Raw genomic sequence first — 15,724 nt, 5'->3', positions numbered from 1 at the left:
CAGGCACTGTATACAGACATACACACACGCACACGGCCACCTTTCATCATTAATATCTCCACAGATGTCACAGCGTGAGGTTGCTAACCATACTGCTATGCCACGGAGATGCACACGGTATCCCGGCGTCCATTATTTACACCTTCCTCTTGTCTACAGACGTACAACAGACCACGACGACCTCATTGTTCCCATACTCCACTACACCCCTACGGTCTTCCTTAGCAAACGCTGGCCTGGAATGACCTTGCCAAGTGCAACAATTCTGACTTTCAATGTGTCACACTACACTGGCATTTGGCATTAAGGGCGGCATTTTGGATACTATGCCAGCTCGATGGCAATGTTGGAATCAGCATTTCCCACGTGGAAAAAGAGACTTTCTTAGCGACATCAACCAGAAAAGGTTATTTTCCTAAGAATTTTAAGGTCCTCTCCCTTCGCACCCTACTTTGGCCTCAGGTGAATTGATGCGACTCAGTGGCTTTTGTTTGCCCCTTTTTGGACAAGCCTTGGCGACTTTGTAATGACAGAGGTCGCCCAACGTGTTTAGTTTGTAAGAAAACATGGAACAAATTTGTCTTGTCATGTGGAATAACAGCTTCTTGCAATGAAGCTCGAAATAGGTTTTGCTAGAGGATTTTCTACCTCATTGTAGCCAACAAATTGAAGAGGACAGCAGTTTTTAACATGTAGGATAAATTATCTTGGGCAATATCTGTAGAAAAAGCTTACCACATTCTTGTAAGTAGCAGACAGACTTCTAGGACAATGTCCTTACAAAATGTGTGTTCATGTCTTCCTAAACACTACACTTGAATAAATTCTCATAAAATTCCGCTTCTCTTTCCTTCAGATCCAATATCAGAGAGATACTCGCGCTCCGCCTCCCCGCCGGAGAATGGTTTCAAGCAGTACCTGGATACGCGCCTGTATGCCAGCCAGGGCAAAGGGCCCACCAGGACAGAGAGGGCCCCCCACTTTGGCGGCAGGTGCTCCTCTCACGAGGGGCCTCCTCACTCCCATTCCAGGGTCCAGGTACTACCAGCCCTGCCCAGCGGCAGCGAGGGCTCCGGTGGTAGCCATTACAGCCGGAGACTAGAGCAGCTTTCTAACGGCTACGACACGGACAGCAGCCAGGAATCACGGGAGCGACCTGGGAGCCGGGAGGGCGGCCGTAACTCCAGCTCCAGCAGCAGTAGCAGCAGCAGGCCAAGTCGGCCATGGAAGCCCATGCGCGAGGTGCTAAACGTGGATAGTGTGATAAGCGGTGGTGGTGGAGGGAGTCAGGAGCAACGGCAGCACAGTCCCCACCGGAGACCCTCCAGCCAGGAGATGGCGCCACCCTCCCAAGAAAGAGACAGGGAACAGGACTTCACATGGGGCGGGCACGAGGAACACAAGTCCAAGAGCCTGATGACCATCTACGAGGATGAGCAGCGGCCCGAGACGGGCGACAGCCGCAGTTCACTGGAGTCAGAGGGCAAGGACAGGTCAAAGGTCAGCACGCTGAAGGTGCACAGCGACAACTGGAAGATCCAGCGCACCGAGTCGGGATACGAGAGCAGCGACCGGCTTAGCAACGGCTCGGCCAACCTGGACTCGCCCGTGGTGGAGAATTTTACGTCCAAAGAGCTGAGGCCCAAATCTGAGGTACACCTGACAAGGTAAACAGGAGTGTTATTTTCTGTCTGCTGTTGATTCTCTTATAAGATCATTTGAAGCACTAAGACATTTAGTTAATATACAGTGCATTCGGAAAGTATTCATACCCCTTCACTTTTTCCACATTTTGTTACAGCCTTATTCTAAAATGGATTAAGTATTTTTTTCCCCTCATCAATCCATACACAATACCCCATAATGACAAAGCAAAAACTGTTTTTTAGGAATGTTTGCAAATTGAAATATCACATTTACATAAGTATTCAGAGCTTTTACTCTACTTTGTTGAAGCACTTTTGGCATCGATTACAGTCTTAAGTCTTCTTGGGTATGACGCTACAAGCTTGGCACACCTGTATTGGGGGAGTTTCTCCCATTTCCCTCTGCAGATCCTCTCAAGCTCTGTTAGGTTGGATGGGGAGCGTCGCTGCACAGCTATTTTCAGGTCTCTCCAGAGATGTTCGATCGGGTTCAAGTCCAGGCTCTGGCTGGGCCACACAGACATTCAGAGACTTGTCTCAAAGCCACTCCTGCGTTGTCCTGGCTATTTGTCTCGAAGCCACTCCTGTGTTGTCTTGGCTGTGTGCTACGGATCGTTGTCCTGTTGGAAGGTGAACCTTCACCCCAGTAGAAGGTACTGAGCGCTCTGGAGCAGGTTTTTTTAATGTACTTTTCTCTGTTCATCTTTCCCTCGATCCTGACTAGTCTCCCAGACTCTGCCGCTGAAAAACATCCCCACAGCATGATGCTGCCACCACCATGCTTCACCGTAGGGATGGTGCCAGGTTTCCTACAGATGTGATGTTTGGCATTCAGGCCAAAGAGTCCAATCTTTGTTTATTCAGACCAGAGAATCTTTCTCATGGTCAGAGTCCTTTAGGTGCCTTGTGACAAACCCCAAGTGGGCTGTCATTTGCCTTTTACTGACGAGTCGCTTCCGTCTGCCCACTCTACCATAAAGGCCTGATTGGTAGAGTGCTGCAGAGATGGTTGTCCTTCTGGAAGGTTCTCCCAACTCAACAGAGGAACTCTGGAGCTCTGTCAGAGTGACCATCGGGTTCTTGGTCACCTCCCTGACCATGGCCCTTCTCCCCCGATTGCTCAGTTTGGACAGGCGGCCAGGTCTAGGAAGATGCCACAGTGTTGGGGACCTTCAATACGGCATGTTTTGGTTCCCTTCCCCCAGATCTGAGCCTTGACACAATCCTGTCCCTGAGCTCTACGGACAATTCCTTCGACTTCATGGCTTGGTTTTTGCTCTGACATGCACTGTCAATATGTGGGACCTTATATAGACAGGTGTGTGCCTTTCCAAATCATGTCCAATCAATCAAATTTACCATAGGTGGACTCCTATCAAGTTGTAGAAACATCAAGGGTGATCAATAGAAACAGGATGTACCTGTGCTCAATTTCAAGTCTCACAGCAAAGTGTTTAAATATTTATTTAAATAAAATAAAAATAAAAATCTGCATTTGCAAACATTTCTAAAAACCTGTCTTTGCTTTGTCATTATGGGGTATTGTGTGTAGATTGAGGATTTTTAAATTGATCAATTTTAGAATAAGGCTGTAATGTAACAATGGTGAAAAAGTCAAGGGGTCTGAATACTTTCTGAATGCACTGTATAGCCTACTTTTGGATTTTTCATTCTGTTCTATTCAGATATTTTTTAGATGCCTTTTATTCACTCCCTGCCTCGCTTCAGCTATAATCTCTTCACTACTCATGTTATGATTTGACTCAACTTCAAAATCTCTGCCATTTATGAATAATTAGACAGTGCAAACAACCCATTCTGAGACTTTTTTAAAATGTTATTTTTTTATACATACGTGCACACAGCAGAATCTACCGAGGTTATTGTGCTAGAGTCTTCAGTGTCGGCTCGCCAGTGTGTCTTGTTTGGCGATAATGATCCCAACTAGCTGACGACTGCTTTCTTCCCAAGAGGCACAGTCAATCGATGGGCAAACACCAGTCTGACCAAAATGCGTTATGCAATCCAGCGTCTATTGTCAATAGTGTAGTCATTATAACAAGATAGTACAATATTCATCCCTATGTATATGATATAAATACCTTACTCAATGAGTGAATGATTTGTTTTCAATGAGTCAGTACTACGACTATATGGGACTATATACACTGAGTAAAGAAAAAACATTAAGACACTTTCCTAATATTGAGTTGCACCACCTTTTGCCCTCAGAACAGCCTCAATTAGTCGGGCATGGACTCTACAAGGTGTCAAGCATTCCACAGGGATGCTGGCCCATGTTGACTCCAATGCATCTCACAGTTGTCAAGTTGGCTAGATGTCCTTTGGGCGGTGGGCCATTCTTGATACACACAAACTGTTGAGCGTGAAAAACCCAGCAGCGTTGCAGTTCTTGACACAAACCGGTGCGCCTGGCAACTACTACCATACCCCGTTCAAAGGCACTTAAACATTTTGTATTTCCCATTCACCCTCTGAATGGCACGAATACACAATCCATGTCTCAAGGCTTAAAAATCCTCCTTTAACCTGTCTCCTCCCCTTCATCTACACTGATTTGAAGTAGATTTAACAGGTAACATCAATAAGGGATCATAGCTTTCACCTGGATTCACCTGGTCAGTCTGTGTCATGGAAAGAGCAGGTGTTTATAATGTTTTGTACACTCAGTGTAGGTACTTTACTTGACCAAGAAATCCATGTCAAAATCTGTAAGTGAAATCTCTAAAAGGCCTTAATGTACGTAGATAATCTCTTTACATGCGTCTGTAGATCACTGCACTTTATTGCTAGTTGATTTCAAGAGGTGATAGTGCCACACTTAGCCTATTGTATTGACACCCCTCAATTCAATGCTCCATTCCTGTTAGGGCACAATTAGTATTGACTCTTCTCAGTCACCTGAATTCACCAATGCACCAAACTGAGAGAGAAATGGATGTGAGCCATGCATGGACTAAAATAAAAAAGCTGTTTTGTAGATTTAGTATCAGATTACTCATTAATAAATCATTCACAGAACAAAGTAGTGTGGAGTGGGATCTGGGTGGGTGGGGGTGTTATTTCTGTGTTTACTCTAGCAGTTTAGATACAAAATAATCTCTTTAAAAGGTTGGAAAAACCTGCATGTGGAGAGATGCCATACAATGGGACATGCATAGAAAGAAAGGCCTTTGTCATGTGGTGTCAGCGTTGACTCAGCCCTGCCCAATTTGTGAATTTCAGGGATCCCTTCCCTCGCCGGAGAGGTGACGACTCCAAGACTGACATCTTGCACTCCTCTTTCTCCTATGGTAAGCACTACAGGGTAAAGTTTCCCCTACAGTAGGTACAGATCTAGGATCCGCTTTCCCTCCAAACACTGGTAATTCACCATTAGTTGTCCGGCCTTCCCATGATGCTTTGTGCCAGTTGCCTTTCGGCTCTTCACGTACACGACTTCTTATTTGTTTTGCTAGTTTTGTACACCTGCTTCTCAGGTACTTTTTAATGATGTTGTCCTTGTTTGTTAGTTCTCAGAAAAGCCATCTGGCAAAATTCTCACTTTTACCCAAAAAATTATTAAATGAGGCAGCTGTCCTAATTTCAAGTCAATATTTTGGTGACCTAGATGAGACCTCCTCATTTAGACTAAATGGATTGTTGTGTATAAGAGGCAGCTGAACCTTTCCGATGGTAGGAAATATAATTTTCTGTCAGCCACTATGTCTGATATGGAGGGAAGGAAGACTGGTGGAGTCATTATCATCAGAGAATGATAATCTTTGTCATTAGGTCCTAAAGTTTAATTTCCCCCGATAAGTTTAATGTGCAGTATAAGGTCTAGCGATATTAAGAAACGCCTCTCTGTAATTTCCTTGATTTATGGTCCCATCAGTTGTGCTAAGGTCATAGCCCAATGGTGGAGATTCTGTAAGGAAGCACATGTGAGACCGATTCCTCATTTACTGGATCTGACCTTTTCCAGAGGAAAGTTTGTGTTCGGTGCAGTGCACAGAGTAATATGATGTGTCCTGCCCTGAACAATGCATGTATGAACATGAAAAGTGGTGTGGAGAGGGGTGAACATCAATGTAAAGTGTTTTTGAACACTTAATCAACCAGTTTCAAAGAGAAGTAGAACAAATCACTAATTCCTGTGTCGGATTGACGATAAAAAGCAACCATCTTTTAGTACACATTTTTTTTCCAGAATAAAAGCCAGGTTTACAACTAGCTATAATAGCTATTTTTTTGCCCCCAGACAGGATAAAGGGAGATTAGCTGACATGAATAGCCGCAGGGTGGTTCGCCGCTCAGTCTAAGGGTGAGAACGTCTAAACGAGTAAAAGGTGCATGACAGCCCGCTTTGAGTTTGCCAAAAGGCACCTAAAGACTCTCCGACCTTGAGAAACAAGATTGAACTCTTTGGCCTGAATGCCAAGCGTCACGTCTGGAGGAAACCTGGCACCATCCCCACGGTGAAGCATTCTGGTGGCAGCATGCTGTGAGGATGTTTTTTCGGCTAGTCAGGATCGAGGGAAAGATGAACGGGGATGATAGTGGACATCTTGAAGCAGGTGGGGATAACGTTCTGTGCTAGCGACAGATTTGAAAATGTCACAAAACACAACAGCCTAAAGGACACAGAGTATGGTAGCTACTTCTGTGAATTTGCGAGGCATAAACAAGACATTGAGATTTTTTCCAAATAGCAACTGAATCTTAGCAGTCGACTCCTAGCCGAATCGAATCTCGAGAGGATTTGAGGACCATTGCTGGCAGCAGCGCAGCTCTGTTGTGAATTCATGTTTATTTTTATTAATTTTTCTATCCGTTTTAAGCGAAAACTGGTATAAAAAAATGGCAGTTTAAACGTTAATATTGTTTTTCTCCATTTGTTACATCCCTAGCTCAGACACCCCTTACATATACTCTCTGATTTTCATCACATGTTCCCACTGTCTGACCCATCTATTCCACCAGAGAAAAAACATTGTTTTGTAATGCTCCAATCTACGGCAGCCTTTTAAACACCCGTCACCAATTCTCAGAATTGAAATCCATGGAGTTTGTCCTTACAGAGCAGGGATGATGAGCGAGCTTGCGGGGGCCTCCCAGCTGTGCCCAGCTGAGCAGAAAATGCCACGACCGGGCCTGTCAGAAGGTGGAATTCCCTCATGCACATAAATAAAATGCCATTGTCTGTGGCACCAAATATTTTCTCCTCCCCTCCTTTTATTGTGTCCCTTCTTGATAACAACGAATGGGGTGAATGCGAGGTCTCAACCAATGTTTACAGAGGGATGGTGGGTTGGTTTTATGTAAGTTTGGTGAGCTGACTAATTGAAGCGGAAAAGGGTAGTGTTTTGTCGGCCCTGTGCTAGCCCTTGAGCGTCTTTGTATGCAGAGCAGAGCAATCCATATGGAAATACTCCCTGGCAAGGAAACAAATGCTTTTAAGCCTTGATGTATTTTTCACCGCTGGAATTTCTGTTCCCCTGCTTTCCCCCCCATTTTTTTACTTAAACTTTAACTTTTAGCAGTTTTTCATTTGAAAACAGTGGTGACCAATGAAATAGATGTAAATATTTTTTTGTAGCTTATGCACACACAGTAGGACTACAATAGAATCAATTGATCTAATTGTTCCGGCACCATGTTGATTCATTGCCTTGCACTTGGCTTCCGTGATATTTTTCTGTAACAAAATGTCATATTTCCGATATGGTGCTGATATGTATTTTTATTCGATACTGTGATTTTATTGAGATTCGATGTCCCAAACATATTGCTCACCATATGTCTGCTGCAGAGGGACAAGAGAGAGCCAGGAGGAAACACATTTTGATCAGTCATGGAAATAAATGCTGAAAACAACTTGTCTCCCTATAAGATTGAGAACAAGCTATGAATGGAGTTTTGGTACAGGTAAAGCCAATTGGTGCAAAAAATAATATAACAATATTGTCGATACAATATATTATTAAAAATAATATCCCGATAGCTACCTATTGATTTTGTTCCCCCATCACTACTTGTTGATAACTTGAGTGTTCGATGTTGTCACTCTATTTGTGCCTGGGATGTTGCCACTGCTCCCTGCCATTTGCAAATTGTATTGACAAGCTACAGTGTTTTGAAGTCAATTTGTCAGGAGTTCAGCTGTGCTACTCTGGCCTGGGCTTGTGCTGCAGATAGGTCTGAGTAGATTCCAGAGGTCCATTAGAGGCTAAAATCCTTTTTAAAAGCACATGGGGTGGGAGAATAGATGGCAAAACAATAAAAAAAAAAAAAAATCTAAGATGTAAATCGTAAACACCATTTTAGAAACCACAAACCTTTGTTTTGTCTGGATATACAGTGTTACGTCTACAAACAACAGTAATAAAAGTTGAGAACGTGGATGTCTCTCTTCTGGAACAGTCATCCAGATATTGCCCACCCAAATGACAGCGCTATATTCCCTGTTGCCGGTATGCCAGCCTAACCACAGTGTACTAAAATGGATGCAATGCCTTTAGAGAAGGCGTTCTGTGTGTGTGTGTGTGGCTTCGAAAGGTCACGGCCACTGGGGGGGAGATAAAGTCCAGCCGCTTCAAACAGCCATATCCAAGCAGTAAATCATGCCCTCACTTGATTTACTCGGATTGGCTCCCGCGGTTCCCCAGACGCTTGTCTGGAGACCATAGTCACACGCTCTGCAGTGCTAACTGTTGTTTTGCTATCGTGTTAGCACAACATCCCTAATGCTGCCTGAATATGCCCCCTTAGACGAAATATGGACCTCTCTGAAATGTCACCATTTATTAGATGTCAATAAATACTCTTGTTTTTTTTTGTCCCCTGATCACTTCGATCACCATCAGTTCACATGTAGATTGATCGAAAGCTCTACATTTTTACCATGGTTAACTTTTTTCTCCTCCCATAATTGATTCGCACTAGAAACTGAATTGCAATGTGAATGCAAGTATGATTGATGTTGTGGATTTTGAAGGACTGCAGATCAGCAGAAAACCCTGAGGTCTACAAATCTTGGCTCTGCAATCTTAAAATTGAAACGTCTGACATTGCCTCATTTTGCTGCATCAACACAGCTACTTAAGACGTTAAAAGAGCTGTCAACATTCTGGTGTTATCATAAAAAAAACAGAGGTTGGAGTTCGTGATGACACGTTTGACACGTTTCACAAAGATGCTGAGCTATGATGGTAGAGCTTTTGAAACAAAATGATATCACTACTGTGATTTAGTAAGATGATGATTTGATTGGTTTTCGGCACATGAGAAGGTGTCCTTTTCGGCTGCTCTGTGTAGTCCCATTCGCTGAAATGGGATCAGCGATTTAGGTCCACAGAAATGGTACCTTCAAAACCCTCACCGCTGGAACACAACACTGAATGACGTACACACAAACACCAGAGGCCATAGTCAATCAAAGAGAGTAACTGGTTTTCAAAGTGTATGTTCTCCATCTGGATTCATCCAGTAAACAAAGGTGTTTTAAGTGTCGTTGTGAGGACATTTAGTATATATTAGCGGTTTTGATTCAATAAGGACCCAAGCTTACACATATTGTTTCTTATGCCAGCACAAGCAACTTAATGCAACAGTTGTTCCTTAATGCAACTATACAATTGAATTTGTGGTGCCCCTAACTAGGAAATTAACCAAAACCACACAAATTTATTAATGCACCCTACCTAAATTACTTTGTGGGTCTCTAATGGTTATATTTGTAACACTAAGGGAAAAGTGCACCACAATGCTATTAGTGACCCCGACTCTGCCGTTAATCACTTAAGAGATTATTCAGCCATTGATTAATATCTAGTCTGATTGCTGATGTCTGAAACATTTTTGTGATTTTAAAGTGCGACGAGGCATCTCTGTAAGCAGTGACCGCAGCCGCCTCTTTGTTATACAGCAGCTACTCTCCCCAGTCCCTCAAGTTTTCTCTTGGCAACAGCCCACAACACCGTAAAGAAGAGGATTTGCTACAGTAAGGCCCAATGTAGTGGAGGGCTGTAAACTGCATCCTCGCTTTGTTTTTCATATTCGTATTGTTTGGGTTGCTTGTCCACATTACAAATCAACAGCGTCAAATTGAGAATCGCCACCCGGACTTTAGCGGCTTAAAAACATGCAGCGTTGGGAGGGGAGGGAGAGAAAAAAAGAATGAAAACAGAGCCTGGACTCTGGAGTCCGATCCCAGCGTAATCATAGCATGCCAGCAGAAGGGATTTAGACAGTAATGCTCCTGTGGAGAGTGCAAAAAAAAAAAGGAAAGGGAGAAAGTCGAGTGTGCTGACGCGCCACAGATATCCTAAGCCACTCGCTCACCTCTCCAACCCAGTCAGCTGTTCAAAGCCCGACACAGTGCTGCAAACACACCCACCTTGTCAGTGTGCTTATATACTGAACAAAAATATATATGTAAATTGTTGGTCACATGTTAGAACTGAAATAAAAGATCCCAGACATTTTCCATATGCACAAAATTATTTCTCTCAAATGTTGTACACATATGTGTTTACATCCAAGTTAGCAAGCATTTCTCCTTTGACAAGATAATCCATCCACCTGACAGGTGTGGCATATCAAGATGCTGATTAAACAGCAGGATCATTACACAGGTGCACCTTGCGCTGGGGACAATAAAAGTCCACTATAATGTTAAGTTTTGTCACACAACACCGTGCCACATGTCTCAAGTTGAGGGAGCGTGCAATTGGCATGCTGACTGCAGGAATGTCCACCAGAGATGCTGCCAGAGAATGTCATGTTCATTTCTCTACCATAAGCCACCTCCAATGTCATTTTAGAGAATTTGGCAGTACGTCCAACCAGCCTCACAACTGCAGACCACGTGTAACCATGCCAGCGCAGGACCTCACCAGCGGGATCGTCTGAGACCAGCCAGTCTGTCAGCTGATGAAATTGAGTTTGCACAACCAAAGAATTTCTGCCCAAACTGTCAGAAACCGTCACAGGGAAGCTCATCTGCATGCTCGTCTTCCTCACCGGCGTCTTGACCGCAGTCCGGCGTCGTAACCGACTTCAGTGGGGAAATGTTCACCTTCGGCGGCCACTGGCACGCTGGAGATATGTGCAATTCACAGATGAATCCCTCTTTCAACTGTAACGTGCAGATTGCAGACCGTGTGTATGGCATCTTGTGGGAGAGCGGTTTGCTATTGTCAATGTTGTGAACAGAGTGTCCCATGGTGGGGTTGTGATATTGGCAGGCATAAGCTACGGACAACGAAAACAACAGTTTTGGGCCATTCATCCATCTCTGTCACCTCATGTTTCAGCATGATAATGCACTGCCCTATGTTGCAAGGATCTGTATACAATTCCTGGAAACTGAAAATGTCCCATTTCTTCCATGGCCTGCATACTCACCTGACATGTCACCCGTTGAGCTTGTTTGGGATGCTCTGGATCTCGCCAATATACAGTAACTTCGCACAGCCATTGAAGAGGAGTGGGACAACAGTCTACAGGCCACAATCAACAGCCTGATCAACTCTATGCGAAGGAGATGTCGCGCTGCATGAGGCAAATGGTGGTCACACCAAATACTGACTGGACTTCTGATCCACGCCTCTACATTGTTTTAAAGGTATCTGTGAACAACCGATGCATATCTGCATTCCCAGTCAAGTCAAATCCATAGATTAGGGCCTAATGAATTTATTTCAATTTACTGATTTTATGAACTGTAACTCATTCAAATCTTTTAAATTGTTACATGTTGCGTCTCACTTTGCGTTAGCAGGGATTAGCATCGTTAACCTGAAGGCAAGCAAATAGGCATCGGCTTGGTACTTCAGCTCTGGCTCCCTTTGAGGGGCCTCAGCCTCGCTCATGCCGGGTCAGACAGTGGTACACAGGGGGCCCGGGGGCACTCTACCAGACTGCCACTCTACTTTGATACCTATTCCCCCAGCACCTGGCTAGGCCCTTAACATGACCCCAGTTAGATAACATGTCTGTGCTAGAGACAGGAAGGAAAACTAGGTGACCCTGTTCGAACATGGGATCAAAGCAGAGGCACAGCAATATGAGTGGTTTGTGTGTGTCAGTGAGGGTAAGGTTTGACAATGTATTTAGAGAAGTCATTTTTGGTACTTGATTCAGAATAGGGCAGTGTTGTTTCTAAGTGTTTTGGGCTAAGCGTTTTTGTTTGTTTTGTATGTTTTACTAGATATAGAGGAACATATGCCAACTATAATCACTCTTACAATAGCAATCAATTCATACCTTATGTCAAATGCTTTAGCAAATTTGTCGCAATTGACCAAATCTAATGAATGTATTAATCTATTCCAGGTGAACACCCAGCAAAGTTTCCAGACCTGCAAGATGCACATCTCCTAAAATTGAGTCCAAGTTCCCAAAGGTAAAGCATGATCATTGTACTAGTTTCAGTAGAGTGAAAGGTTTCTTTCTTTTGATTATTTACTATAACTGGAAAGTAATGGAAACAATTGACCCATTTTGATGTGCCAGTATTGATGCTTGTGATAAAGTATTACATCTTATTCTGGATAGACTGTTTTCCTTCAAGTTTGAAAATATATTGATGTATGTCCTATTCTCCTTGCGGCAGAAGAAGAGCCTTCCGATATACGCATGGGACTCTGGAGAGGACGGAAGGTCTGGATGATGAGCAGGAGGATAACATCGATGGCAGCCCCAGCCCAGTCAGCCCTATCCCCCCATACCTGCCCAAGACCAGCAGCTCAGAGTGGAACAGCTACGATGACCTCGCCGGCTCCTTCTCCAAACAGGAAGAGACCAAGGCCCTGGTAACCAAAGACCGCCCCCCCCAGCCCCACTACCACATCCTGACCCCACTTCTCCCTCCCAAGACCAACATCCACCGGTTGACAGACCAGTCGGGGTTCCGCGCTCCCCAGCTCCAGGAGCCCATTTGCACAAGCGCCAGGAACGAGGCCAAAAACGGGCCGATACTCTCCCAAACCATCCTCCGCAGGTGGATTGAGACGCCCGTCGAGCACAAGCTCTCATCGGATGCTAGCTCCAAGTCAGGCTCGTCGGACCAGGACCGGAACGATCTGTCGGCCAGTGAGAGCGGAGAGGAGAAGGTTCCCAGTTCAATGCCAGGGGACGACACGGACGACCTAGACTCCCCGGTGACAGGGGAGATGATTTTACCTATGGGCCTCCCCACCACCTACTTCTCTGTGGACAATTGTATGACAGACACATACCGCGCAAAATACCACCAGAGGCCCGCCCTGCACATGATGACGAACGCTAAAGGTGGGGAACAACACATGTCGTCTGGTGAGAGCGACCTGGGAGAGGGAGGCCTCCCCATCCCAGATTCCCAACCTACAGAGCCCCCCAAGAGCCAACCTGAATCAGGTAACTGGAGCTCTCTGTAGATAATTTTCCACGGAAAGTGGAAGACACTTGGAGCCCTAGTTGTTTGTGGTCATACCCATGTCACCATTTGTGGTTTTAATGTGACCAAAGTGAAAGCATGTTTTCTACTATAGATTTTTTGGGTCGTCAATAAATGTTATAAAAACTTTAATTAGAAGTCTTATTACAGGGGTGAATAATATATGTTCCTTTCTTTTGCAGGTTACTACTCCAGTAAAACTATAGCTAAATGGAATCCTGTAACACCCAAAGGACTTGATGAACATGGGTTTCTATGATGGAAATTCTACTGTTGAAGGGGCCTGGTACGAAAGCCACAGTTAGAAAAAATGTAATCTCCTTCTACAATTTTTGAATCCTCTTAGGGTGATGCTTATTTGCTTGTAGAGATGTCATATCAGAAGACAGACATACATCTGGAATGCCAAAGAGATTGGTAACTCCCAGAGGCAGTAAAAGTCTGAAGAGTACTCTTCAGTTCAGCAGTAGTCTCAGGAGTCTTACGCCATGCCTGCACACCGGTCTTCATGTGATTGGGATTGTGGCCACTAGATGGCAGCAGCAGTAATTGTGGATTTGCACAGTAGAAAGCCAAAAATAAATTACAAAAGAGGATCCAAACCTAGGATGGTTCTTGGTCGATGCAGGGACCTGTTCGAACTTACTTCCAAAGTCATTCACAGGTTGGCTCACTGAAGAATGTTTCCCACGAAACCACTTTTCCCCTCCAGAGATGATCAAATAAACTACATGTAACAATGACAATAACTCATCTCTAACCAATTTACACTTTAGCCAGAAAATATATGAAATGCTTGTATTTGTTTCTCAAATTAGTCATTTCATTGTTCTACAGTGACTGCGCAACCTCTGCCTATGTAACAATGTAACAAGGTGAGGTAAATATGCCTTGAGCAGGTTTTTTACTTTTAATGTCCAGTGTTGATGCAGTCATGGAATAAGGGAGATTCAGTTTGTGTGCACTTATGCATTGTTTTTGTAGGAGCACTACTTTAAAATAAGTCCCAAGGGTCCCCCTATGTGGCCACAGAGGAACCTACTCTTGGGTGAATCTGTTCCAGTCCGAGGTTGAATGAGTGTTTTTATAGGCCCAGTGCAGTCAAACTTGCTTTTCCTGTGTTTTATACAGTATATATTTCCACACCGAGGTTGTGAAATTGTGAAAATTATATTACAATTTTAGTGTAAAAGCTGTTTGAAAAGAATGCCTGAAATGTCAGCCTGTTGTGGTGAGACTTGAGTTTTGACATGCCTGTTGACATCACCAGGAAGAAATTAGTTGATTGACCAGTTCAAAAGAGTTCCAAACCTCTGCCAATAACAGCTAGTTTTCAGTTTCCCACTACCCACTCAGCACTCCCATAAGGTCCTATCAAAATTCTCGCTTGAGAAATTGCTCTTTCCTAAGAATCTTTTTTTCTTTTTTTTTTTTTACATTTTAATTGAAAACAAATCACAGTAAAGTACTTAATTAATTTTATATTGAGATAAAAACAGCTACTTGTTAGGAGAGAAGCATCTCAAGTCATTGGTATCTGGCGTATGTTCTAAGCTGCCTTTTTAACCCTGCCATCCCAGGGGTGTATTCACTAGGAACCAAATGGATGAAACGGGGAGTGACTAACCCGAACTTGTTCAATAAGAAACACTCATTTTTGTTAAATGGTTTGCACTAACAAATACACCCCTGACAATTCGCTGCTGTGTTTTGTATGGCTTTCTATCCCCAGTTCAGATCGCCTCTCACACTCCTTTCCAGATATAAGCCTCATTGTTCGCTCTTTTAATGTTTCTCCTGTCACATACTGGGGCAGTGTGTTAAAGGTACGTTACTTTTCATGTTGTTAAACCATGCTTCTGTGTATTTGTCTCCTGGGTCAAACACGTGTCAAATTCAGTTAGATGTTCCTGTACAATGGAACCAATTGAATTTGTTCCAAAAGTCTAAACTCCAAGCTAAATCCAACCCACCTCAAACTTGTAAGTATTTGAAATATGAATTTGACCCAGGTCTGTTTGATTTACCAAAACCTCAAGAATGGATTGATTACTGGATGTAACGATTTTAAGAGTGAGGTAAATGAAGTAGAAAATTCCCGCTTTTCTGCAGGTATTGTTCTAGTTTGACCCAGAGATTATCACAACATTGCCTACATGCTATGTCATTTTTTTTCATGGCGGACCATTCTAGTGATGCTGTAAGAAAGTAATTTTTGTTGTAAATGTTTTAATATATTGCTCGGCAGACTTCACTGCACAGTGCCTTTCTAGTTTTTTATGTCAAGTTGAAATAGGAGCTGTCATTTGTACAATATGTAATTTTTCTAGATGTTTTTTTAACATTCAATTTCATTTTTGATTAATAATTGTTTAATAAATAATTATATTTAACCATAGCCATGTCCAAGTTTTCTAAACCAGTTATTCTCATATAACATTAATGTACATAATTCTAATATCCATAATTATAGATAGACTACTTGGGGTAAATATAATCTCTGCAAACCTGAATCTAAATCTCACAAATGTATTTTAGGACTATGCCTGAACACAAAAGATAAGGGTAAATGTAATCAAACCAGTCTACAAAGATATAAACAAAAAAAGAAACATACTCTCTGTCAACTGCGTTT

The 15,724-nt window shown here is 43.3% G+C and overlaps 1 protein-coding gene across 4 annotated transcripts in view; it reads left to right on the top strand.

Moving 5' to 3' along the window:
• Window positions 1-15,487, top strand: part of LOC110500607 (ubiquitin carboxyl-terminal hydrolase 53) — a 53,265-nt gene extending 37,778 nt beyond the window's left edge. For 2 of the 4 annotated variants that reach the window (XM_090214702.1, XM_036958064.2), the window contains 5 exons: window positions 857-1,667; window positions 4,893-4,960; window positions 11,988-12,057; window positions 12,271-13,049; window positions 13,272-15,487. In XM_090214702.1, the coding sequence (XP_090070828.1) occupies window positions 857-1,667; window positions 4,893-4,960; window positions 11,988-12,057; window positions 12,271-13,049; window positions 13,272-13,348 (1,805 nt within the window). In that variant the 3' untranslated portion in view covers window positions 13,349-15,487. Of the gene's footprint in view, window positions 1-856; window positions 1,668-4,892; window positions 4,961-11,987; window positions 12,058-12,267; window positions 13,050-13,271 lie in introns of all 4 variants that reach the window. The other 2 variants (XM_090214701.1, XM_021578056.3) reach the window with 1 other exon arrangement.
• The last annotated feature ends 237 nt before the right edge of the window (window positions 15,488-15,724 follow it).

This window comes from Oncorhynchus mykiss, chromosome 21 (genome assembly GCF_057628025.1).
Source record: "Oncorhynchus mykiss isolate SJ-2025 chromosome 21, ASM5762802v1, whole genome shotgun sequence".
Classification (NCBI taxonomy): domain Eukaryota; kingdom Metazoa; phylum Chordata; class Actinopteri; order Salmoniformes; family Salmonidae; genus Oncorhynchus; species Oncorhynchus mykiss.
The sequence above is the reverse complement of the archived record's forward strand: the minus strand, read 5'-3'. Positions and strand labels throughout refer to the sequence as shown.